The sequence below is a fragment of the Garra rufa genome, chromosome 18, assembly GCF_049309525.1.
Source record: "Garra rufa chromosome 18, GarRuf1.0, whole genome shotgun sequence".
NCBI lineage: Eukaryota > Metazoa > Chordata > Actinopteri > Cypriniformes > Cyprinidae > Garra > Garra rufa.
In genome coordinates, this window is record NC_133378.1 from 12,074,658 (window position 1) to 12,101,998 (window position 27,341).

General features: G+C 41.3%; 1 protein-coding gene and 1 long non-coding RNA gene across 2 annotated transcripts in view; both read right to left on the reverse strand.

The window, feature by feature from the left end:
* Positions 1–10,677, reverse strand: part of LOC141291198 (alpha-2,8-sialyltransferase 8F-like) — a 122,590-nt gene extending 111,913 nt beyond the window's left edge. Inside the window, exons 1-3 of the mRNA XM_073823370.1 lie at positions 10,536–10,677; positions 9,862–9,939; positions 9,623–9,721 (exon numbers count right to left, since the gene is read on the reverse strand). Coding sequence (XP_073679471.1) covers positions 9,623–9,721; positions 9,862–9,939; positions 10,536–10,645 — 287 coding nt within the window. The 5' untranslated portion in view covers positions 10,646–10,677. The remainder of the gene's footprint in view (positions 1–9,622; positions 9,722–9,861; positions 9,940–10,535) is intronic.
* An 8,504-nt stretch (positions 10,678–19,181) lies between these two features.
* LOC141290732 (uncharacterized) lies at positions 19,182–20,674 on the reverse strand. Its single transcript, XR_012340203.1, has 4 exons — positions 20,576–20,674; positions 20,442–20,493; positions 19,931–20,028; positions 19,182–19,440 (listed from the first exon to the last, which is right to left on the reverse strand). It is a non-coding gene; the product is annotated as an uncharacterized lncRNA (long non-coding RNA).
* Positions 20,675–27,341: the final 6,667 nt, after the last annotated feature.

Here is a 27,341-nt window from a genome sequence, read left to right on the forward strand (position 1 = left end):
CCTCGTACTTTAACAAACTCCTCCTACAATTTTTATCCGAACATCTTCAAATTTGCTGAGTGTCATCATGAGGCCTTTGCGATGTTAAATTGCGAAGCTTTAGAGTTTTCGTCGAAGGGCGTGTCCGTGGTGGCCGGACAAGCTTTGATTTTTTCGCCATGACAAAGGAAGTTGCTATAACTCAGGCATACAATGTCCGATCTGCCTCAAACTTCACATGTTTGATAACAGTACAGTCCTGAACACACGTCAGTGCCCATATTCAGTAATAGTCATAGCGCCACCTGCTGACAACAGGAAGTGACATGGTTAACACTGTTACGGACTCCTAGTAACATATTGAAAAGCGTTAACAAGTCTTAAATAGGCTAGCAACATGTTACAAACATGCTTAAACATGCTAGCAATACTTAGCTAAGAGCTAAAGCATGCTATTAAAACAAATGTAAAAGGAAATTGCTTTAACTCAAGTATATAATGTTGAATCTGACCCAAACTTAATATTCAACATGCAACAAACTTAGTAAAGCCAGCTAGCAACACTAAGCTAATATGCTAAAGCATGCTAATAATACAATGAAACAGGAAGTTACTTTAACTCAGGCATACAATGTCCAATCAGCCCCAAACTTAACATGTTTGATAAGAGTCCTGGCTTGAACACACGCCCATGCCCGTATTCAGTTATAGTCATAGCGCCACCAGCTGGTAACAGGAAGCCACATGTTTAATACTGTTGTGGATGCCTAGCAACATTTAAAAAATATCAACAAGTATTAAACAGGGTAGCAAAATGCTAGAAACATGCGATAACATGTTAGCAACATTTAGCTAAGTGCTAAAGCATGCTCTTAATGCAATGAAACTGGAAGTTACTGTAACTCAGGCATGCAATGTCCAATCAGCCCCAAACTTCACATGTTTGATAAGAGTACTGGCCTGAAGATATATACATGCCCATATTCAGTTATAGCCACAGCGCCACCTGCTGACAACAGGAAGTGACGTTTAATGGGGTTACAGACTCCTAGCAATATATTAAAAAGTGTAAGCAAGTTTTAAATAGGCCAGCATCATGCTACAATCATGTAAAAAATGCTGGCATCACTTAGCTAAGAGCTAAAGCATGATATTAATACAAAGAAAAATAAGTGTAACTCATGCATACAATGTCCAATCTGACCCAAGCTTAATATGTTTGATAAGAGTGCTGGTCTGAACACAAGCTCATGCCCATATTCAGTTATAGTCATAGTGCCACCTGCTGGCAACAATAAGTCACATGTTTAATACTGTTGTGGAAGCCCAGCAACGTTTTAAAAATATCAACAAGTGTTAAATAGGGTATCAACATGCTAGAAACATGTTAGCAACATTTAGCTAAGTGCTAAAGCATACTCTTAATGCAATGAAACAGGAAGTTACTGTAACTCAGGCATGCAATGTCCAATCAGCCCCAAACTTAATATGTTTGATAAGAGTCCTGGCCTGAATAAATTTACATGCCAATATTTAGTTATAGTCATAGCGCCACCAGCTGGCAACAGCAAATTACTTGTTTTACACTAACTTAAACATGCAATGTACAATTTGCACCAAACTTGACAAGTTTGGCAATAGTCCTGGTCTGAAGACATCTAAAAGCCAATATTCTGAAATTGCGCCACCTGTTGGCAGCAGGATATGTCATGTTTTACAATCAAGCATGCCATGTTCAATCTGCACCAAACTTCATATGTTGGATAAATTTCGCTGGCTTGAACACATCCGTATGCAAAAATATTAAGTTATACACATAGCGCCACCAGGTGGCAGCAAGAAATCTGGCACATCTAAATGACTTCCACATATTCCTCCTAAATGTACTATGTTAAAAGCATAGTGCCCACCATTCGCCACAGGTCGGCGGTGAGCCCGGTGCGAGGGCCCTCCCATCGCTGCTTGCAGCTTTAATGTTTATTTGTTATTCATTTCACACTGTAAAATATTAGATGAATGAAGAAATAAACTAAATGAAAATTGGAAATGGAATGATTATTTTATGTTACTTTGTAGGCAAACTCAAAAGACCACACTGTCACAAATTTATGTAGTTTTCACAGCATTATTACTGTAAAATGAACAAATCCATACTGTAGAATATGTATACAGTGTTTTGCTGTAAATCTGCAAAGCATCATGGGTAAAACTACAAAAGCAGGAAATTTTACAATAAAATTATATTTTGCTAACATCATTATTTCAGTAAAGGACTGGCACGGCTGTATAAAATTTAAACTTGAATTGCATCTGTGTATGTTTGTGGATGTGCGTTTGAAGCCACGTACAAAATGGAGCAGCGTAGCAGGTAGACGTGTTTTCCATCTTCTCCACAACCTCTTTGTGTCATTAGACTAACTGTAAATGGGCTAAAAGTTTAGCTAGACAATCATAGCACTACATTTGATCTTTAAACTTTGTCAATGCTGTTAAACCTTCCCAGTCACAACCTAAGGCTACTGACAACATGGCGATGAGTGACCAAACGGCGGGCGTCGAACTTGAAGGAAAAGATATGTCGCTGATGATGGAGAAGATCTCGGATAAGATTATCAGTGCCTTGGACGAGAGATTTGACAAACTTGAAGCGACTCTTCGATCTATACAAACGACACAACGAGAGTTAATTGAGAGAGTTGAGACGGTAGAGGGGGAGTCCCGTGATCATGAAACCCGTATCCTTTCCCTGGAAACTTCTGCGGATACTTTAAGCAAAGAGAACAAGATGCTTAAATCCAAGCTTAACGACCTTGAGGGCCGATTGCACCACAATAACATCAGAATTGTCGGTATCCCAGAAGGAGCTGAAAAAGGAAGTTTGTGACGGAACTGATAACGCAACTTTTCGAAGATTTCTCCGAACCCCCAGTCGGCGATTGCGTACACAGAGTTCCACAGCCAAAGCCCCTGGAAGGAGGTAAATCGTGCGCAATAATTGCGTGGGTTCATTACTTCCAGGGAGCGCATTTTACACCTTAGACAGGGACGAGGGACATAAGGTGCTGTACTTTCCGGATTACACGGCCAAGGTAATGGAACAACGGCAAAGATTCAGTGATCTCTTGCAAATGCTAAGAGAGCTTAAGGTGTGTCATGTTCTGTGCTTCCCTGCCATTCTTTGCATTACCTATAATGGAAATACCAGAAGGTTTACATCTCCTACGGACGCAAAGTTATATATTGCATGATATCGACACTTATGGCAGCGCACACAGTTGCTGCGGCTCGGTGTTCTACCAGTCAGTGCTTTATTTGGCTATGTGCGTACGCATTTTATTTTATCTCATGTACTTTTTGTACTGTAAATAGCTTCTTCAGCCGGAGTTAGCTCCTAAAAATTGGAATTTGCTCCGGGGGCAATGTTACAGCCCAGTTTATCCGCTCGTATAACATCCTGGTGGACATAGCGAGAACCCCCGGCTCACCATGGATTAGACAGGAAGCAGAGGAGGGGCTGCAGGGCTGGCGTGCTGTCTAGGCTAAGACAGGCATTCAAACCACCGCTTCCTAGCCTATTTCTCACAAACGCCAGATCTCTTGCAAACAAGATGGACAAACTAAGGCTACAGATTACGACTAACAACGGCAGCACTACACAGCGTCAAGACAGGACAGCCGATTCCGGTAAGAGCAGAGGAGGGGTGCTCTGTGTGTACATCAATAACAGCTGGTGTACAAACACAGTGACTGTAGACAGACATTGCTCCACAGACTTGTAGAGTATATTACTGTTTAAATGCAGGCCCATTTATTTTCCAAGGGAGTTTGCAGTAATTATGATAACCGCTGTTTACATTCCACCTGATGCTAATGCTTGCTCGGCTATTGAACTTTTACATGGGAGTATTAGTAAACAGTAGAGCATGCATCCTGACTCTGTGTTTATAGTAGCAGGGTATTTTAATCACACTGATCTGAAAGCAGTACTCCCTAGATTCCATCAGCATGTTAAATGTGCTACCAGAGGGGCTAACACACTGGATAAGGATGTATTCTAACCTCAAGATGGGCTACAGGGTGAGACCACTTCCACACCTGGCTCAGTCTGACCACCTGTCCCTGCTTTTGATCCTTGCATATGCCCCCCTCTGTAAATACAAAAGTCATCAAAACTTGGCCTGATGGGGCCTCTCAGCAGCTGCAGGACTGTTTCGACAGGACAAACTGGGAGGTGTTTGAACATAATGACCTAGAAGTGTTCACAGACAGTGTGCTTTGGTACATAAAGAACTGTACAGACACGGTCACAGTGGACAAACGCATCTGGGCTTTTTCCAACCAGAAGTCCTGGATGACTGGAGAGGTCAAGCGGATGCTCAGAGGGAGAAACACCGCTTTCAGGTCTGGAAATCGGGAGCAATATAGTGCTGCCTGAGCTAACCTGAACAGAGGCATCAGTGAGGCCAAGATGGATAATAGGAGGAGTATTGAGGACCATCTGGACAGCAACAACAGCAGGCAGGTGTGGCAAAGAGTCCAGCATTTCATTAATTTCAAGACCAACCCTGGAGCTGCTGAGGGTGATGTCACTCTGGCAGAAGAGCTTAACCTCTTCCTTGCACATTTTGAGGTGGATGCCACACATCAAGGCGCTCAGCAGCTCAACCCTCACAGTCAAAGAGTGGGAAGTCAGGCATACGCTGAGGTCTGTGAATCCTAGGAAGGCTGCTGGACCGGATGGCGTCCCTGGCAATGTACTGAAAGACTGTGCGGATCAGCTGGCTGGAAACTTTACCAAGTTTTGTCAACCAGTCGCTGGCCCTGTCCACTGTTCCATGGTGTCTGAAATCCTCTATCATAGTCCCATTACCAAATAAATCTCACATCTCGAGCCTGAGTGACTACCGACCTGTTGCACTCACACCAGTGGTAATGAAGTGCTTCGAAAAACTGGTACGCAGTCACATTACATCATTCCTGCCACCAGGCTTTGACAGTTACCAGTTCGCCTACTGGGGAAATAGGGCCGCAGAGGATGCCGTGACTACAGCCCTCCATTCTGCACTGTCCTACCTGCAGAAGCAGGGGAGCTACAGTTCGGTGTTCAACACCATCCTTCCTGACAAACTGACGGTTACTTAAGGACTTGGGGCTTCCACATTCCATCTGCATGTGGATTAATAGCTTTCTGTCTGATTGCAGTCAGAGGGTCAGATTGGGCTGACACACCTCCATGGCCCTCAGCACCGGCTCCCCACAGGGCTGTGGTCTGAGCCCCCTGCTCTACACTCTTTACACAAATGACTGCACCCCCGCTCACCATAGCAACACCATTGTGAAGTTTGCGGATTACACCACTGTAGTGGGACTCATATCAGGAGGGGAGGAGTTAGCTTATAGGGATGAGGTGGAACGGCTCTCATGGTGGTGTAAGGAGAATAACCTGCTCCTGAACACCACAAAGACCAAGGAGCTGATCATTGACTGCAGGAGGAAGAAAACTGACATTATTCCACTTTTAATCAGTGGGGACTGTGTAGAGAGGGTAGCTGACTTCCGGTTTCTGTGAGTTCAGATAGAGAAGGGCCTGACTTGGAGCACAAATACATCTGAGCTGTTGAAAAAGGCACAGCATAGACTCTACTTCCTTAGGGTACTGAGGAAGAATAACGTCACTCAGAGACTACTGGTGTCCTTCTATCGGTGCGCAGTAGAGAGCATCTTAACCTACAGCATTGGCATATGGTTCACTAGCTGCACAGTGACTCAGAGGAAAGCACTCCAGAGGGTCATAAATACGGCCCAGAAGATCGTAGGCTGCCCTCTCCCAACATTGGATGATCTACACTGTTCGCACTGTATTAAGAAAGCCCAAAATATCATCCAAAGACACATCACATCCTGGACATGATCTATTTGAATTATTACCGTCAGGGAGGTGATACAGGACAATTAGAGCCAGGACAAATAGACTTAAAAACAGTTTTTATCCAACAGCTATAACCACTCTAAATAATTCAAAAACACGGATTTCATGAGATGTGTAATAAAATGGACAGATGGAGAATGTGACTGGGTACAATTTTCTATACCTATTTATTTATTTATTTATCTAGTTATGTATGTATATATATATATATATATATATATATATATATATATATATATATATATATATATATTTTGTGACGAGCGTCCCAAGGGATCATCAACGTCGCCCTGGAAACGGACGAGACACACCTGCACGTCCTCATCACAGGCTGATCGATCCCAGCTGCCTCTCATCATGCCGCAGGCTCTTAAGCTGCGTGCACGCCGACAGAAGTGAGTTTTTTCTCCATGAGATCGGACGTTAATGTTCTCTCTTTCTCTCTCACACAGACAGCAACTAAGGATCGATCAGCCCCCTCACGACATCTCTCTCGCACGGCTTCCCACAAGATTGAGCACGACACTTGTACCAGGAACACACTGTAACAAATTTCTGTAGTTTTCACAGCATTATTACTGTAAAATGAACAAATCCATACTGTGGAATATGTATACAGTAAGTTGCTGTAAATCGGCAATGCATCATGGGTAAAAATACAACCGCGGGAAATTCTACAGTAAAATAATATTTTCCTGTGAATCACATTGCAGTAGTTGAGATCGGCATTTTTCTCTCAGCTGGATTAACCGACGTAATGGGCGTATTTTTTTCCAATTTGACCTCAGAAAGGTAAAGTTGCTCTTTATTTTTCCATATTTTTGGTCATTATTGTTATATTTACAGTTTTCACTCGAGAGGTTATGCGTGTTTAACTTTCAGAGAGCGGGAGACAGAGAGAGTCGACCGTGAGAGGGAGCGGTGGTACTGGGCGGACATTCACATTAACCGGTAAGTGTTCGCATATTATTTCAAAAAGCATTACATTTTGATATATTTTCAGGCATGGCGACATTTTATTGCTAAAGTCATTATTTCGGTAAAGAACTGACATGGCTGTATACATTTAATCTGGAAGTGTCTGTGTGTTTGTGGATTAGCTGTTTGAAGCCACATGTGTTTTTCTCTTGCTAGATAACGTTACTGCGCGATGGATATTGCTTTAATACTGACGAAATGCAGGAACAGGTAAGGCGTTAAAACTGCAGGACATTTTTCATAGGACTTTGTGTTTTTTTACTTGAGCTGTGCGTAATATCAGTTAAAATGGCTTCGCGCCACAAACTAAACGCCATCCGTTCTCAGCAAAACTGCGTCACTCGGGACTAAAGGGCTGAAGGCGAAACGGCCTCAGGCTAAAAGACATCAGATCTCGTAAGCCTCCGTCTATATTTGTTATTTAATGGTGTCATGTTTGTAACATATCCGCTGTCACAATGCATCGTTTGTCTTTTGGATATTATAATACATTACAATACAGGGCTCGCAAAATCGCTAGCCCAGTGTCCTGGGGCTATATTGTGTTTTCCAGTCGGGCTGGCGAATGTTTCACCAGCTATTTTAAAGTAGAGGGCTCCTGTAGGTACTTAAAAACTCCTCAATTCAGTTCACATTTAAGTTTTTAATACGTTAAACAGTATAAGAAAAGTCCTAATTATAATTTTATATGGTCTCTTACTGTTAGGGACAAACAGACAAGAATCGCGATGGGGCTGGATTAAACTTCAAAAGGCAATGATATGTGCGTGTCTTTATATGAATGTATCTGAAGGGAACCGACTGTCCTCAGAATCGTGTCGATAGCTTTTTAATTTAGTCTTAAACTAAACCTTAAAGTAAACATATAATGCCTGATAAAACGTCGTAAATGAGTTTGGCGCTGCTTTGTTTGTATACAGTCGTTACTAGGGAAACCGTAATATTTCAGCGCTCCTAAAGCGCCCCCTAGTGACATTGAATGCATATTTATTTCCAATAAAGTTTTTCAGCTGTTTATGGTAAAATTACTAGTTATTGACCCATGTTTTTATGCAGAAAACACAGAGTTGTAAATGTGAAAAGTTGCCTTCTAAATATCTAAACAATTAAGACAATTACATTTATATTTTAAATAAATATAATAAATTATATACTTGATTTATCTTTTTTAATGGTATAAAGGCTGAAATACCGTTGTATACGACTTTTTTTTTTGGTGAAAACCTTTATCTGAACTGTATGTAATTTTATGGCTTAATATGTTACCGTACATTGTCCAACCCCACTCATACTGTGTTTATTTTACTTGTGCAGCTCTTAAAAATGATCATAAATTGCCAATAAATTGATATTTAAAAAATTCTGCAGATACCCTGTAAATAGTGAAATAGAATTCCTTCCTTGATGTTTGTTGATAATGATATTTGTGTATTGAAAATATTTTGATGATATGTAGACCCCTATCTGATTTTCTATATTTTAAAATAAAATTAAGTTGTCATTTTTGCTTATAAACTTCCAGATTAATAACATTTTTTTTTTTTTTTTTTTTACTGCAGGGAAGAAGACTCCAGCCCAGGACAATGATGCCAGCTCATGTCCATCTCAGGAAAGAAAAAAGGATTCATGCTGAACATCACATGCAGAAACCAGAATTATTGCATCCCATTTTTGGTCATCTGTTGGCACTTGTTACATATAGAGCTGTTTTACTTAAAATGCTTTGAAGAAATAATACCAAAAGATAAGCTTAATTGATGTCTGTGATATATGAAGACTGATATATATATAATGTTGGCCAAAATTATTAGAACACTAGTGTTTTTTACCAGCTTAACATGGGTTTAAGTCAGTTATTTCTATCTTTTGCTGTAGTGTAAGTAGGAAATATCAGTTTACATAAATATAAATAAATATCCAAACATAAATTTATGCCCTTAATTGTGATAATCCAGTGGAATTTCTGTGAGATTTTTAGCTGGTGAAAATACCAGTGTTCTAATAATTTTGGCCACCACTGTATAAATGTTAATTGTTTGGTAATTTTAAATTATATTGCTGTTAATTTATGATGCTGTTAATACTTTCTCTGACAAGCGGCAGTAATGAAAACTATTTTCTGGTTTGTCATGTAATGTTTGATGTATACCCTGTACTGGAACTAAAGATTTTATAGTTAAAATCCATACATTTATGTTTATGCAAAATAAGAAAATGTTTACAGACTGAAACATACAAAATTGAAATGCTATGTTTATGTATTTCACATTTTAAAGTCAACAAATATTATTTTTTTTGTAACAAAAACAGTGTCTTCCTTTTAGACTACACACAATTAAAGCAGTAATGCTAATTACAGTACAGTATACTGACTACTATTTGTTAAAAATGAATTTATTCATGAATTAATTCATTCAAAAATAGCATTCTATTAATCTGAGTGCAATTATGGTAGTGTGAATAAAAATTACAGTAGTACAGTAAATTACTTACAGTCAGCATACTGTGGAATATATTACAGCGACTTACTTGCCAATTGCTGCCAGCAAGTTGCTGTAAATTTCACAGTTATATTTTTAAAGTGCATGGATTCCTTGAAGAATTTTCTCTGGGATTTAAGAATCTTAAGAACTTTTAGAACTGAGTCAGTGTGTGATACGGTGAATAAATTCATTAATCAAGTATGTTTACATGAGAGAAAGACCAACAGACAGAGAGAGAAGGAGATTCACTCACCTATTCAGGTCCTTTTGGGTGATATCGGACTTGTACGGGCAGCTCAATAACTCAGAGACATTCTTAGTGAAGCTCGTCATATCAGTAGTAAAATTAACGCTAACAAAGAAAGAGAGCATAACGTTCTATACAAAATAAAGAATAATCTATAAAATAGGGCTGTCTACTGAAGAAAGCCTTTAATTGAATAAATTACATGAACGTATTTCAAGAGCATATATATGCAGTGTTGGACTCACCTTGCTGGAATGTCGACGGAATATGTCTGACGGACTGTTGCGCAACTCAAGTGTGGAAAATCATTTTTCGTCTCATCTCTCATAAAAAAAAAAAAAAAAAATATCGCAAACACACTCATATCAAACAATATTAGACAAAATTAATATTTCTTCTGAATGCCGTTTGGAAAATGGTTTGGCTTATATATATATATATATATATATATGGTTGAGCAGTTGAGCAGCCTGGTTGAGCAGCCAGCTGGATAATCAGGTTTGTACCTCAGAGCAGAAAAACATGTTTTCGTAATGTGTGTTTAAATGTAGAAAATACCGATATGCAACCATGAACACAGCTGATTATTATCATACAATAACAAAGGCTGATCTGTACCGAAAGTACATTTATTTGTACAAATTTAAATCACTGATTAATCACATGAAACCTGTGCGATTAGTTAATAATAATAACAATAATAATCAATTCAGATAATAGTGACGTGTCGTGTTACGTGATAGAAATGACAGCAATTGCGGAGATATTAAGGCTAAAACGACAAAACATCATAAACTGCAAAACAGTTCAAGTGTGTTATTGACAAAAACTAAAGTTTTATCATTTTATATAACAATAAATTCTGTAGAGGAACTACATTGAGGAAAATCATGAAATTTGGATCAAATGTATTCCTTACCCATAGATGATATGATCTCTGTAATAGTACAAAACCACGCAATTTAAAATTATTCCAACAGCAAACAGCCTTAGGATCCATTTATTATACGCCATATTCATCCGTGACATCGACTTTAGTGTAAATAGGAAGGACAGGTGCAGGTTTCTGGGGAGAGAGAGAGAGAGAGAGAGAGAGAGAGAGAGAGGGTGTTATCAAATCAAAAACACAGACAACCAGATAAACCGGACCTCCGCCTTCTCTATTGTGAGGCACTAAAACGTACTCGGTTACTAACGTAACCTCGGTTCTCTCTAGAGAGGGAACGAGTACTGCGTAAGAAGTATCTTACGCTAGGGGAAAATCCTTTTCTGCGAGATATTGAAGCCAAAAATTATCCTTAATTTTGAAATAATGTAAAGCGCGTTGCAGCAGCATACAGACATAGGCGAAACAGCTTGCGCGCCTATTGGCTGCTCTGCGGCAACTGCAGCAGCCTATTAGAGCGAGGCCTGACGCGACGCCAGATCCAATGGGGGCATTTCGCGCCCTTTGCGTCGCTTCGCGCCCTTTTCGTAGCTTCCCGCCTAAAAGGGCGTGGTCTAGACCTATAAATATCGCTCATAGGCAGCTATTATCTGGTTTTTCATCATCAAAGCAACCAGAGCGTGCGCATGCACGGCAAGATACGCAGTACTCGTTCCCTCTCTAGAGAGAACCGAGGTTACGTTAGTAACCGAGTACGTTCTCTTACTAGAGGGAACGAGTACTGCGTAAGAAGTATCTTACGCTAGGGGACCCAGTGTAAAACGCCGTGCATGCTGAGATCTGACACCAAAGACCCAAGGGCGAAAGCCCGGGGTTCATACAGTTCATAATCACCTATAGAACTCACAGGGAGTCCGGGGAAGAGGGAGGGGCAACGCCGCACTCTTCCACATAGTGCAGCGTCACTCAGACGCTAAGTAAACGTACATACAGGGCGGGGTTACGGCCTGAGCTGACGTAAGAATAAGGGTCTTCACACAGTTTGCTCAGACACATCTTGTGCTATCACTTTCACTGTCGACCCTAGAGCTGTGCTCAGTAGACGCAGCATTCCGAGCTGATAACATCAGGTCAGACAACACTGAACATCTAGACTGACAGCAATCTGGCCTGTAAGGCGGGAACCTCCAGGTTGTAAAACCTTATAAATGTAGACGGAGAGGCCCAGCCCGCCGCCTTACAAATATCTTGCAAGGCAATCCCACTCGACCACGCCCACGATGAGGCCACGCCCCTCGTGGAATGTGCTCTGACACCTAGCGGGCACTGCATGCCCTTGGAAGCATATGCCAACGCAATAGCATGAACTATCCATCTGGATAAGCTCTGTTTCGACGCGGCCAGTCCCTTGGGACGCCCGTAAAACGAAACAAAAAGCTGCTCTGTCTGTCTAAAAGCAGACGAGCGAGACACGTAAGCTCGTAATGCCCTGACTGGGCATAGGAGGCTCGCGTCCGTTTCCTCATCATTGACCGGTAGGGCTGACAGCGCGATGACCTGTGCCCTAAACGGTGTGTTGAGTGATTTTGGAACGTAACCATGTTTGTGTTTGAGTATGACTTTAGAGTCATTAGGTCCAAATTCCATGCACGTCGCGCTCACAGAGAGTGCGTGCAAATCCCCTATGCGCTTCACTGAAGCGAGAGCCAGCAGAAACACGGTCTTAAGAGACAGGTATTTCAAATCAATAGTCTGCAGAGGCTCGAATGGTCCACCTTTCATGGCCTCTAGTACCACAGAAAGGTCCCATACGGGGACTGTGGGAGGTCTGGGGGGATTTAGTCTTCTAGCTCCCTTCAGGAAGCGAATAACTAAATCGTTCCTTCCTATTGACTGACCTAGCGTTGTGCTCGAGAACGCTGTTATGGCCGCCACATAGACTTTGAGCGTGGACGGGGTTCTGCCCTTGTCCAGCAGCTCTTGTAGAAAGGAAAGCACCTCCATCACACCACAGTTAGTGGGTGACGAGCCGCGAGCTGCGCACCAGCCCGAAAACACTGACCATTTTGAGGAATAGAGCCGTCTCGTAGACGGGGCTCTAGCCTGCGTGATCGTGTTTAATAGTCCTTTAGGGAGTTCATCATATATTCGCTGGTGGCCCAGACATGAAGGGACCACAGCTCTGGGTGAGGATGCCAAATCGAGCCGCTGGCCTGAGAGAGAAGGACTCTCCTCACTGGTATCGGCCACGGGACAGTGCTCGTCAGCTGCATCAGCGCTGGGAACCAGGGCTGGTTTTCCCAAAACGGCGTTATCAGCAGTATTGAACATCCTTTTTCGCTGACCCTCTCTATCACCTGAGGTAGGAGAGAGACGGGGGGAAAAGCATAGAGATGACGGCGGGGCCATTCGTGGGCCAGCGCGTCTCTGCTTTTTGAGTAAAATTCCAGACAGTGAGCGTTGTTCGGAGACGCAAACAGGTCTACTTCCGCTCTGCCGAATTTCTTCCACAGTAGTTGTACTGTCTGTGGGTGTAGAGACCATTCGCCTGCTGGAACATTGTTCCTGGACAGTCTGTCTGGCCCTATGTTTAGAAGCCCCGGCACATGCGCTGCTTTCAGCGAGCGCAGGTTGCGCTGAGCCCATACCAGGAGGCGTTCTGCAAGTCTGTATAGGTTTTTGGACCTGAGACCGCCCTGGCGATTTATATAGGAAACCACTGACATGTTGTCCGAGCGGACTAATACATGGTTTCCTTTTATTTGGGGACAGAAGCGCATCAGCGCGTTCTGTACTGCCAACATTTCGAGGCAGTTGATATGCAGGAGCTTTTCCCGTTCTGACCACTGGCCAAAAGACGGTCTGCCCTCGAGCAGAGCCACCCATCCCGAGGTGGACGCGTCCGTAGACACCACTTTTATTCTCGAGGAAGTCCCCAGGCTTACACCTAACTGGTACCAGTCGATTGCTCTCCACGGATTCAGGGCTGTGACACATTACTGATTGACCGTGATACGAAGCCGACCGGGCGCCCACGCTTGACGCGGGACGCGCGCTTTCAGCCAGAACTGCAGTGGGCGCATACATAGCAGACCCAGCTGCAGAACTGATGACGCTGAGGCCATGAGACCCAGCATTTTCTGAAATTTTTTGAGCGGGACAGACGCGCCGCAGCGGAACGAGCCCGCTGTGCGCTGAATGTCTGCTGCGCGCTGTGGTGACAGCCGCGCTATCATTGACAGCGAGTCCAATTCTGTGCCCAGGAAGGAAGTTTTCTGACTGGGGGACAGTGAGCTCTTCGCCCAATTGACTCTGAGACCCAAATTCTCGAGGTGATCGAGTAACATGGTCGTATGCTGTACAAGCACTGAGCGAGACTGCGCTAGAATCAGCCAATCGTCCAAATAGTTCAGTATGCGCACGCCTTTCAGTCTGAGAGGAACGAGCGCTGAGTCCATGCACTTCGTAATGTACGGGGTGCCTGGGACAAACCGAACGGCAGGACTGTGTACTGATATGCCTGGCCCTCGAAGGCGAGTCTCAAAAATCGCCTGTGACGTGACGCTATCTGTATTTGAAAATACGCGTCTTTCAGATCCACTGACACGAACCAGTCTCCTTGGCGAACTTGCGCGAGGATTTTTCTGGTCGTGAGCATCCTGAACCGACGCTTCACCAACGCTTTGTTCAGTTGCCTTAGATCTAATATGGGTCTGTGACCCCCGTCTTTTTTCGGTACCAGGAAATATCTGCTGTACAGCCCCCCTTCGCTTTGAGCTTGAGAAAGGGGCTCTATGACCCCTTTGCTCAATAGTTTCGCCACTTCGGCTCGAAGCAGGTGTGCTGCTTCTGTCTGCATTGTGGTCTCGACGCGCGCTGTATAGCGGCGCGGGCGTCGGTGAAACTGTAGCGAATAGCCTCCTTTTATAATGTCCAGCACCCATTTCGAGACCCCTGGAAGCTTTTCCAATGCGTTTGCATGAATAGCTAGAGGCTGAATACGAAGCGCGCTCCGTTCTTTCATTAACGGAGTGGTTTCGGTATGCTGTGGCACCAGAGACGTGCTCGTGACATTCGGGGCGTGGGGCACGCTGATAGCGGGAACTATTATGTCTGTGTGTGTATGTGGTTGTGTGGCAACAGGCACATTTAACACACTGCAAACACCGTTCGCCTGCATACACGTTAGTTTCGTTTGTACAGAAACCTTTTGACGTGCATAATGTGATGTCTGTGGGCACTGTTAAGTGGACACGTTTACCACATGTGAAGCGCAATCGATCTGAGCCGATTTTATGTTCGCAGGGTCTGTATGACAGGTTGTGCTTGTGTGTAGAAATGAGCACTGGAGGAGTGGGCATTTTTGACTACACGTGAAACACCATCGGCCGTGGCCGGGACTCCAGAAAATACACTCTATTGGGGGTTTATCTGGGTAGCCGTGAGAACAACCTTTGTGTGCAGGCAAGCGGGCGACAGAACCGGCTTGTTGGCTGCAGCAAACACTGGAACAGTCACATTTAACACACTCCAAACATCGTTCGCTTTCATGGAGCGAATGCACGCTGATTTCATGCAAAACGTGCTCGTGATATTTGAGGCATGGGGCACGCTGATAGCGGGAACTATTATGTCTGTGTGTGGATGTGGCTGTGGGGCAGCGGGCACATTTAACACACTCCAAACAACGTTCGCCTGCGTAGAGCGAATGCACTTTTGGTTTCGTTTTCACAGAAACCGTTTGACGTGCATAATGTGGTGTCTGTGGCCACTGTGAAGCGGGCATATTTACCACGTGTGAAGCGCAATCGATCTGAGTCGATTTTATGTGCGCTGTGCTTGTGTGTAGAGATGAGCACTGCTAGTGGGCATTCTTACACGTGAAACACCATCGGCCGTGGCCGGTTGTGAAGCGCAATCGATCTGTGTCGATTTTATGTGCGCTGTGCTTGTGTGTAGAGATGAGCACTGCAGTGGGCATTCTTACACGTGAAACACCATCGGCCGTGGCCGGTTGTGAAGCGCAATCGATCTGTGTCGATTTTAAGTGCGCTGTGCTTGTGTGTAGAGATGAGCACTGCAGTGGGCATTCTTACACGTGAAACACCATCGGCCGTGGCCGGTTGTGAAGCGCAATCGATCTGTGTCGATTTTAAGTGCGCTGTGCTTGTGTGTAGAGATGAGCACTGCAGTGGGCATTCTTACACGTGAAACACCATCGGCCGTGGCCGGTTGTGAAGCGCAATCGATCTGTGTCGATTTTATGTGCGCTGTGCTTGTGTGTAACGTTAGAGATGAGCACTGGTTAGTGGGCATTCTTACGACACATGAAACACCATCGGCCGTGGCCGGGACACCAGACAATACACTTTATTGGGGGTTTATCTGTGTAGCCGTGGGAACGACTTTTGTGTGCAGGCAAACGGGCGACGGAGCCGGTTTGTTGGCTGCAGAAAACACTGGAACAGTCACATTTCCTGGAACTGGACGAGCGAATAACTTTGGTGGGGGTCCGGCAACAGCGGGACTCGTACACCGTCGTTTTCCCAGTTGTGCTAGGACGATTTCGGAGGCTCAGGTTTCAACTCAATCCTGGGCCGCGGGCCGCGTCTGGCGGGGCGGCGGCCAGACGAGAAAAACGTCAGAAAGCGTTAACCACGGGTGCCTCTCAGCAACGGTGAGAGACCATGTTACGCAGCGCTGACGCGGCTAGGCGGCGGCGAAAGTGCGGCGAAGCAGGTTTGACGTCTGACGGCAAGCTTTAGAGGGGAGGGCCGACTTAGCACGCCGTCCAGCGGAGGGCAGACATAAGTGGGCTGCTATAGCCTCTTCTGAGCAGCATGCGCGTTCCCGCTTTGGCGGGAAACGGAAATCCTCTTCCTCCTTCATGGCCCCCCTCGTCAGCGGCGTCGATGGAAGCGGTGGCAGACAGCGGCCGCTTTACGTCCGGCACAGAGGCTGACGAGGTCGATGAAGCAGGCGGGCGAACCGGCGAGCTTTGTCGGCTGGGGGAAGTGTCCGGGGCCCGCTGGGCACGGCGCTTTTTACGGCGCTACACCGCGGCGGGCGGGGGAGCAGTCTCAGTGAAGAAGGCAAGGCAAGTCCTCAGAGTCACCATTGGCATCTGCACGAGCCGTATGAAGGCATCTTTAAAAAGACGCTTTGCTCTTTTTAGAGAAACAGTGTGTATCGCAGCGGCGACACACACTGTAGATTATAAAGGATATAGGCGCCGGAAAGCGCAGCAGGAAGGCACGGAAGGCGGCGTGGCCAGCAGCTTCAGTGGCTCGTCCCGCTGAGATGCTTGCAGTCAAACGGCGGCTTCTTATCCGGCTCCAGCGATGCGTGTGCTTCGCTTGAAGGATGAAAAATCAGATAATAGCTGCCTATGAGCGATATTTATAGGTCTAGACCACGCCCTTTTAGGCGGGAAGCTACGAAAAGGGCGCGAAGCGACGCAAAGGGCGCGAAATGCCCCCATTGGATCTGGCGTCGCGTCAGGCCTCGCTCTAATAGGCTGCTGCAGTTGCCGCAGAGCAGCCAATAGGCGCGCAAGCTGTTTCGCCTATGTCTGTATGCTGCTGCAACGCGCTTTACATTATTTCAAAATTAAGGATAATTTTTGGCTTCAATATCTCGCAGAAAAGGATTTTCCCCTAGCGTAAGATACTTCTTACGCAGTACTCGTTCCCTCTAGTAAGAGAACTATATAAAGCCACACTCCGGCGGAAAAAAGCACAGTTTTTGCAAAACCAGTTTGAAGAAATTGAAAAATCTATAAACTCACACAAATTTTGGGATAAATGGAAATTGTTATACAAACCAAATCAAGAAGTTCTGGCAATCCAAGACGGGGTGGAAGAACCACTTCCAAGAATTATACAGCCCAACTGAAATTCTAAATTATAATCAAAATGAAATAATTAATAAACTAGACAATTTGGAAAGATCAATTAAAGCAAATCAAAACCCTTTAGATTTCCCCATAACAATGACCGAATTGGAAGAAAAATTAGGAGTCCTTGAGTCCAAGAAAGCCTGTGGTGTAGACAGCATCCTGAACGAGATGCAGAAACACACAGACCAAAGCTTCAGACTGGCCATGCTCAAACTGTTCAATGATGTTCTGTGTGTAGGGTTCTTCCCTGAGATCTGGAACAAGTATGGAGCCAGAATGGTGACTTTAAAATTTGGCATCAAAGATTAAAACTGGCATTGAAAACAAAAGCAGAACTGAACAAGGAAACATTGGCATTGAAACATTTGTATTGAAACCAATTGTATTGGCATTGAAACAAGTATTAGCACTGAAAAAAAGAAAATAATTAAAATCTTACAATCTTATTCTTTCATTTTATTGGGATTTATTAGTATTTTTCAATGACAATCTTCAGATTTTTTCTTCATGTCACTCTTTTTCAGTGACAGATTTTTTTTACAATGTCAGTTTTTTTTCACTGTCACGGATTTCAGTTTCAACTTTCTGTCACTGTTTTTGCGAGGAGAGGGGAGGGGTCTGAGGGGAGGGGTAAGTAGAGCGTAATTTGCATGTCGGCATACTGAAGAAGTAGGCCTACGTCACTTTTACTGGAACCTGCCGTCAGCTCTGAAGCTTCTGGCATGGTGGCGTGACGAAAATGTCTAGTTTACCGGGAACTTCCAAGTCACAAGTAAGTCTGTTTTTTTCTCTCTGCCATTTACATGTTTATTCACGTGCAACCTGGGCGGTTTTGTAAACTTTTAATGGCCGTTATGCTGTTTTTTTCGCCGTCGACTGGAACATTTAAGTTACTAACATTAGCCGTGTTGGCTAACTTAACCTGTGGTTAATGCAGGGTCAAAAATAAACACCCGCCACAAGCACCATATGCACCGAACAAGGCTAAAAGTCCGGTTTTACAAAAAAAAAAAAAAAAGTTAACATTAGGTGTCTGTCGGTATGTTTGTTGCCGCTAAGTATGAATACATCACAACAGCGGCTAACAGTAACATGGCCTGTAACGTTAACACTGACGTGATCAACAGCAGGACTTTGAAGAAGTCAAGCTACTGACATCCCCAACCACACGCGCGCGCACACACACCGGAGAGCCTCTCCTCTTTGAGCTGCTAGTTCGGCTTCAACGCAGGTAACTTAGCATAACGCCCATTAAAAGTTTACAAAACCGCCCAGGTTGCACGTGAATAAACATGTAAATGGCAGAGAGAAAAAAACAGACTTACTTGTGGCTTGGAAGTTCCCGGTAAACTAGACATTTTCGTCACGCCACCATGCACTCAAAAAAATAAATTGTTCAATGAACATGATTTAATCGTAGCACCCATTATGCATCTAAACCAATCTAATAAACTTGGAAAGGTTTGAATATGTTATATGAATGTCATTTAAACTTGTAGATTGAACATTGTTTTACCATGTCAGAGTAGCTTCTTTCCAACGAATTGAATCAAAATGTTTGAATGGTGTTAGTCAAATATGTCAGTAAAAGCACTTCAATTCAACAAAATTCTGCCTTGTTACATCTACTAGTTAATGTCTTGTTCATGTATAGTTTTGGTACTTTAATTAATACCCATCTTGTTGTTTCAATTAGATTTGTTTTAAGTGAAAGATCTAAGAACCAAAACATTACATCTACAGAAAAACCACATAAAACATGCAAACAATTTAACATTTTTATTTTTTCATTCAGTTTTAACATACACATACAAATAAGTTTAAACTGCTTTCTTCACTTTAAGTCTCCAATTTGAGTGTTTGTAAAACAGGATTCAAACAGCATATCAGTCCAAATAACAGCACAAGCCCGACTTCCACACCTTCAGTTAGGAGACCAATGTCCTGTGGGTCATTGTTAGGAGGCGTTCCCCCCTTCAGTATGACAAACACTCCTGCTACAGTTTGCTCCATGGTACATTTTGACTCGATGTCTGAATCCTGTGGGGCGAAACACATAAAAGATCACAAACAAAAATAATTATTACAAGAATTGCTTATACACTTATTGGCCACTTTATTAATGACACCTTTAAAGTAAACTTAAATCCAATACAGGAGCTCTGATGTGAATCAGAGGTTATAATTTCTCAGTTTTTAAGTTGAAACTGTCAGAAAAGTGATAATTCTTCTGTTTATTATTGAGGTCACAGTGGGTGCTGGTGTGTTATTGCAGTGCATTATATTAAAAAAGTTATAATTTATCTGCCAACCATATTTAAAATTACTTAGGTGGCTAAAACATTATAACCACCATAGAATATAAAGCACTCCAATGAAAAAAAAAAAACATGCAAGTATAGTTTTCTGTCCAGGTCAATTATTTGACAAAGTTAAGTGTTCTCTCATGTCACATTTTTGTTGTAGCAAACAGGGAAAAACATGACCCAAGTACAGAATGGCTTTTGAAATTATTTTCTCATAAACTCACCAAATACCCCTTGATTAGTTTTTCAGGGTCTTCATTCAAGTAGATGCACAGAGACTTGATAACACAGGCTTCTCTGGTATGGTATGTACAGTGTCATCCTGTAGGGAGGAGACAAGATTACATCAACTTCAGTGGCAGCACAGCTTAAGAGTACTGAACGTGTTACTGTCTGTGTAGAATGTAACAGGTGAACTCTATACACATGGGTTTTAAGTCCTGCCCATGTCTTCAATGTGCATGCAAAATTTCAACCTTAACACCAAACCTGTCCCTAACCTTACCCATATCCCACCTTAATAGAAGCAAGTGTTTTGCAATACAATGACCACAATAAGTACATTGTACTTATTTTATAATGCAAGTACATAGTAGTGAAGGCCACCTAATATAAAGTGTGACCCAAATTTTATTAAAGGTTTTATTCCACTTCAAATGCTGACTACTGTACACAAACATAATGACTGCCGCTTCCAAAGCAATGTTTAGTTTATAATGCTTAAGTAATTTGTACCTAAAACTCTCCTTTGCAACACTTCCTGCACTGCCACATACAGTACATGTCACTGAAAGAGAAAGAAAAGTTCAGTATTCAAGGATAGTTAGTTATACATTAGTGTATGTGAGTGTTAAAAAAAAACAACTTACCGTGCGTATAAAGCTGAGGTTCACACCAGAAGAGCATGGGGACAGCTATACATTGTGATGTATTTTTTTTCTGCTGTAAAAAACAAAACAAACAAAGTGTATACAAGTTATATACTATATTTCCCGAATAAAACCATGCAAACCTATTCAATCATAACTTTAACTGCAATTTGTTAGGACATTTAATATATATGGTCGACTGCATTATAGATTGTACTTGACAATTTTTTGCAAACTGTATTCAATAAACTGGGTAGCAATATGTAACATTTCGGAACTCAAGAAAAACAAACCAAAACAGCTCTATAAACGTTAGCTAGACAGAAAAGAGCGATGAGAAGTGCACACTGATTCAACAGAGGACAAGTTACGTAAAAGTAAAGCGTATAAATAGCATTAGGCTAACTACATTAACGTACAAACAGAAAAAAAACGAGTGCATAGTGTGTTCGACTGTGCATTCTTTCCTCCAGTTTTCCTCTCCCAATGTTGGGGTAGACTTCAGGTTTAACGTAGGTTATGTAGTTAATAGTTAGGCGTGGTTAGCATTGAATATTGACAGAAATGCACAAATTGTAGCGGATATATTAACGTTAAGGTGAAACTTGTATCGACAAAAACAACGAAATTTACATAAGCCTACTTTGAAACATCGCTACAGTGTGTAATTACTTATTATCCCATGTTACTAAGTGCAAACTGGTACATTATATCAACAAAGTACTTACCCTCAATATCAAGGATGAAGAACGTTTAAACGCAGCAGTTCAAACCGCTGGCGCTCACACAACTCCTCTTCTTCAGCCGTCTGTACCCACGTGATTCCATTCCGTGACCGTCGCAGTGCTGAGCATGCGCAGTGACTCATCAGAGAGAGTTGTTGATACACAACTAACAAGAATCAATCATTTAACAGAAGTAAACTCGTTATAATCGTATTAATCAGACATATTTGTAATTGTATATATTATATATTGTATATTTGTATTTTTGCAAATCAAATAAGTGGCTAGTTGACTTGTGCCAGAATCTTCAGAGCTGACGGCAGGTTCCAGTAAAGTGACGTAGGCCTACTTCTTCAGTATGCCGACATGCAAATTATATGCAAATTACGCTCTACTTACCCCTCCCCTCAGACCCCTCCCCTCTCCTCGCCAAAACAGTGACAGAAAGTTGAAACTGAAATCCGTGACAGTGAAAAAAAACTGACATTGTAAAAAAAAACTGTCACTGAAAAAGAGTGACATGAAGAAAAAATCTGAAGATTGTCATTGAAAAAATCTAATAAATCCCAGTAAAATGAAAGAATAAGATTGTAAGATTTTAATTATTTTCTTTTTTTCAGTGCCAATACTTGTTTCAATGCCAATACAACTGGTTTCAATGCCAATGTTTCCTTGTTCAGTTCTGCTTTTGTTTTCAATGCCAGTTTTAATCTTTGATGCCAAATTTTAAAGTCACCATTCTGGCTCCATAAACAAGGGCCTCATCAGCCTCATCCACAAGAGCGGAGACAAACTAGACCCCAACAATTACCGAGGCATCTGTGTGAACAGTACCCTTACAGAAAAACCACATGAAATTCACATGTGGTCACATGTGTCCACAAATCTTCCACATTTGCAACATAATAGAGCACATGTGGAAATTTTTCATGTGTTATAATTGGTTTTAACATGTGGATCACATGTTGGCTACATGTAACAAATACATTTTTAGCTCCACACCCTGATATTATGTTGACTTTTAGTTTGTTTCCAACTTCCCATTTCCTGTTTCCAGTCCTGTAGTAGTCCCTTTGTTGCAAAGTTGACGATACACTTTGTTATTAGCTTGTACCTATAATTTATTGATCATCAGTTAGGTATATCATATATATATATATATATTAGCTGAGGAAAAGGTAAGCAAAATTTGCTTGATAGCCTAGTTTCTACACATTTAATGTTGAATTTCAGTTTTTATAGCTGTAATGTGTTGTATTCTAGAACATTTAATACTTTTCTGCTTCATATGTTTGTAACATAGCTTTTCTACTTTTCTGCTTCATATGTTTGCGCACCCTTCGATGAAACAGGCAAAAACTGAGGTAAATCAATGTTAAACTTCAGTTCATACTAATGTTAGTTGTTATAGTTTAAGTTAATTGTTTAGTTGTTTAAAACAGCAACTTAAAGGAGAAGTTCACTTCCAGAACAAACAATTACAATTACAAATCATTTAACTTTTAAGTAAAGTATTAACAACAGTGATGTGAATAATCTGTTTCTGCTCTTATTTCGCCAACCAAAATAGTTAAAAAAAGACCAGTCAAAGCAGTTTTTTTTAGGGCTGCAACAACTAATCGATAAAATCGATTATTATCGATAATGAAATTTGTCGACAACGATTCTCATTATCGATGGATCGGGTCCGCCCACAGTGCACGTACAACTTCAGAGGATCACGTCAAATAACAGCACTGAATGACGCATTTCTATAGGCAAATGCATCTAAAAATAGTGGAGGAAACAGACTGAGATGCTGCAGGAGAGTTAAGTGATCCAAGCTGCCCAAAACATGACAATTCCTTATTTAAAACTAATAGAGTGATGGCTTGCCCTGTGAGGCCCTTTGAGATCCGTTTGTGCCTCAGCATGAAAACTTTCAGTTTACGGTCATATCCTTATCTGTAAATGTCACAAATTCACTCGAGATTTTCCATTTAAAAATCCATTCTGGCAGTCTGTAAGTTTAAATCTTTACTGAATGAGCGTTAGATTTAAATACAACATGTAGTGCGCGTATTTATGGAGCAGGGTATGAACAGTAGGGCTGTGACGGTGGCAGATTTCAACCACCGCCGGTGGTGCGGTGTTTATATAAATAAATGAGGCTTTAACATTATTCACGAACCAAACGTGCGTGTTTTGCAATTTCTGTCGGTGAACAAGCTGTCTACAAAACACTAAAATAAATCAACGAAATAATACATTTAAATAAGAAAGTAGTCTAAATAAGTGTTAAATAGGCTATTAAACAAACATTCGTTGCAAAAATTCCTACAACCTCTACAGCTCATCAGAATTACTGGCCGAGTTCTCTTTCTCTTCCCTATTACACAGCTGCTGTTTATAATAGCAAAGTAATTACATATATTTTCGTTTCTTTTATAAAGTTAATTTAGAAATATATTTGGAACATGTTTTTTTTTTTTTTTTTTTTTTTTTTTTTTTTTGTGAAATTCAAGTTTTTGATTTTTAAAGTAACGACAAAAGTGGCCGGCGGCAGATAGATCAGTTTAGCCTTCTCAAATCATCACGATTTAAATTAAAATCAATTAAATAAATAAATTAAATAAATTAAAATTAAATTAGATTAAAAAAAATAAATAAAAAACATTAAAAAAAATTAAGCATATCACAATATTAGTTTAATCGTTTAACCTAGATAAATGTGTAGGCTATAATAGGCGCATATCCAATAGTTTGTGCGGAGATTGAAAGCTTTGTAGGACATGGAGGTGCAAGCGCCATGTGAAACTTCATTTTTGCTCATAAATGTAAGAGTAATAAATTTACTTTAAATTATTACTTCACTACTATAAAACGAAATAATTCAAATCGAAAACAAAACTCTTTTATTAGCTATAAGCCTAATCCATAAAGATGCACTCAGAAAATACTAGTTTATTAATAAATAATATGAATATCTCCTTACTTTTCCCCTCCACATTCGTGGTAGGTCTAATTACTTTAGCTGGGGCTTTGGGCCAGCTTCAGCTTACTGCGTGCATCTGAACGCGGAACTCTTGCGCTCGCTGCTGTTGGTGGGACACTAAACACCGCCACGGCAGAATAAATAGCAGAAACACTGTATTTTATGCTTGTTAGTGTGTTTTTCTTCAGATATTTGTCCTTTCTCTTTATTAGAACAGGTGAATTGTTGTAAATGGTTAAGCACTGTGTTTTCATAGCATTCAGAATGTGGAATAGTGTGATTTAAAAAAATAAATAAATTATTGGAATTTTTAAGCCAACAAATCGATTAATCGAAAAATTAATCTGCGAACTAATCGATTATCAAAATAATCGTTAGTTGCAGCCCTAGTTTTTTTGTTCTCTGCACAGCACAGAGGTGTTTTGTTATTGAATTGAATGAGCGATTTGAAAGAATTTCTTGTTTCGTTTTTGAATGAATCAAAATTGTTAACCTTATAAATAGTCCACTTTGTGTTTGTTTTTGCTATTTTGATTTAGCTATTTTTAGATTAAACACGTTGTGTATATGTCTGAGTAGAATATTTAAAATCACGTTTGTTCTGGTAACATCACAGTCAACCTTATACACTTGTTTTAATAGGAATTACACACCCGGCCATTCCACTGTCCATCCTGTCTGATTGGCTTTTTGAGAACCTTCAGGTGAGTCTCCTTGTGAATAACACTCTATGTATGTAATCAAAATACAAAAGTGTTTTTGCTCATACTGTTGTTCATTCAGTGTATAAATGTTTGATTGCATCTGTTACTATATCTGTGTTTTTGTTCAGACCACTCACCCAAAATACAAAAATCAGTCAATACACACAAAATTAAAAATTAAAAAAAAATATATATATATATATATATATATATTTTTTTTTTTTCACAAATTTTTCCCCCCATTTTGTGGTATCAAAAAGAAAGACTATGGAATAAACGTAAATAATGATTGAATTTAAATTGTTGTGTAAACTTTAGCTTAGTTTAGCTGTCTTTTTAAAATTAATGGTCAAAAACTATTGTAAATATTTAAAAAAAATCATTGATAGTTAAAAAAAAAACATCTTAAATTGATCAATGCCATTTTGGACACTGGATTTTTTTTGTGATTTGTATCTCTCTTTTTTCCGTTTTTTTTTTTTTTATTTAGGACAAGTCTGATGAGTTTGAAGATGTTGCTGTGGCCCTCCTTACAGACAATGACACCAATCCAGTTCATTGCCAATCTCATGTCATCAAATATGACTCAAGTTGTTGGGTCTACTTAGCAGTGCCTTTTGGTGTACTTTCAGGTTTTATCAACTTCATGCCATGGGAAATGTGATTGAGTCACTTTTTTTATTTAAGAACAAATTTGCTGTAGCACATTACCAGTTATTAAAGGAAAAGGTTTACTCAGAATTAAAAATTCTGTCATTAATTACATACCCTCATCTCGTTCCAAACCTGCAAGACCTTTGTTCATCATCAGAACACAAATTTAGATAATTTTGGAGAAATTCGAGAGCTTTCTGAAACTGCATAGACATAAATGCAAATGTTCCCAGGCCCAGGAAGCTAGTAAGGACATCAGACTGACATGGAAGAGAAGACATTTTTGAATATGGTCATTATTTTAGTTTTCTTTGAGCAAAAATACAGATGAGTCAATGATGTCACATTAACTATTTTAATAATGTCCTTACTACATTTCTGGCCCTGGGAACATTTCAGTTGCATTGCTGTCTATGCAGAGTCAGAAAGCTCTCGAAGCATCCCAAAAATATCTTAATTTATCTTATATGTTTGTGTTTTGATAATGAATGAAGGCCTTACTTGTTTGGAACTACATGAGGGTATAATGGCATAATTTTAATTTTTGGATGAACCATCCCTTAAAGATTTATATCAATACTTTAGATTGTAGTTATTCATTTGAAATCTTCATAATATGGATAGTGTGTAAGGATTGCTAAATAAAACTTAATGGAATTTTTCTATACAATTGAATTGAACAACCAATATTAAATATTTTTGAGTGTACTTTGTGCATGAATAAAATATTGACAGTTGACAGTTGTGAGTCATTTCACTATCACAACATTGTAACACAAGCAGGTTTATAATATACATGTTTTACATGGGAATACACATGTGAATACACGTTTTTCACATGTGATCACAAGGGTTTCACATGGGATTCACATGTGATCTCTAGGGTTTCACATGGGATTCACATGGGAATTCACACAGAATGCACATGAAAGTGTTCCAAAAGCACACGTTTGCACATGGGTTTCACATGGGAATCACATGTGAAAGGACATGTCACATGTGATTTTCACATGTGAAAATTCACATTTGCAGAATCACATGTGATTTTCACACGTTTTCACATGTGAAATAACACGTGCAGAATATGTGGCCACATGTGACCACATGTGTTTTTGCACATGTGAAATTCATGTGGTTTTTCTGTAAGGGTAACCTGGGGAAGGTTCTCTGCAGCATCTTAAATGCCAGACTTTTACACTTCCTTATGAAGCACAATGCCTTGAGTAAATCCCAAATTGGCTTTCTTCCAAAATTTCGCACATCCGATCACATCTTTACATTACTGTGGCCGGGCGGGGAACAACAACGACAGAGCAAGAGTTGAGTGAGCCCTGGAGGTTGAGTTTTATTAACAGATTGCAGAAAGTGAACAATACGGGTGAGTGAGGAGGTAAGTCTCACGCCTCATCGGAGATAGAACTCGCTTGTCTGTTTCAACCAGTCTGTTTATAAAGCCGGCGTGGCCGTGACCGATTGGACCGAGTGGCTCCAGCTGTTGCTTGTGTGTTGCCAGGGCGACGCTGATTGATCCTCGGGACTCCCGTCACCCCCATACCCCCCCCCCCCCCCCCCCCCCCGAGAGAATCCGTCGGCGTTGGTGTTGCTGGAACCGGCCCGGTGGCGCACATCAAAGTGGAAGTCCTGGAGCGACAGGAACCATCTCGTGACACGGGCGTTTGTGTCTTTGGCCCGGGCCATCCATTGTAGAG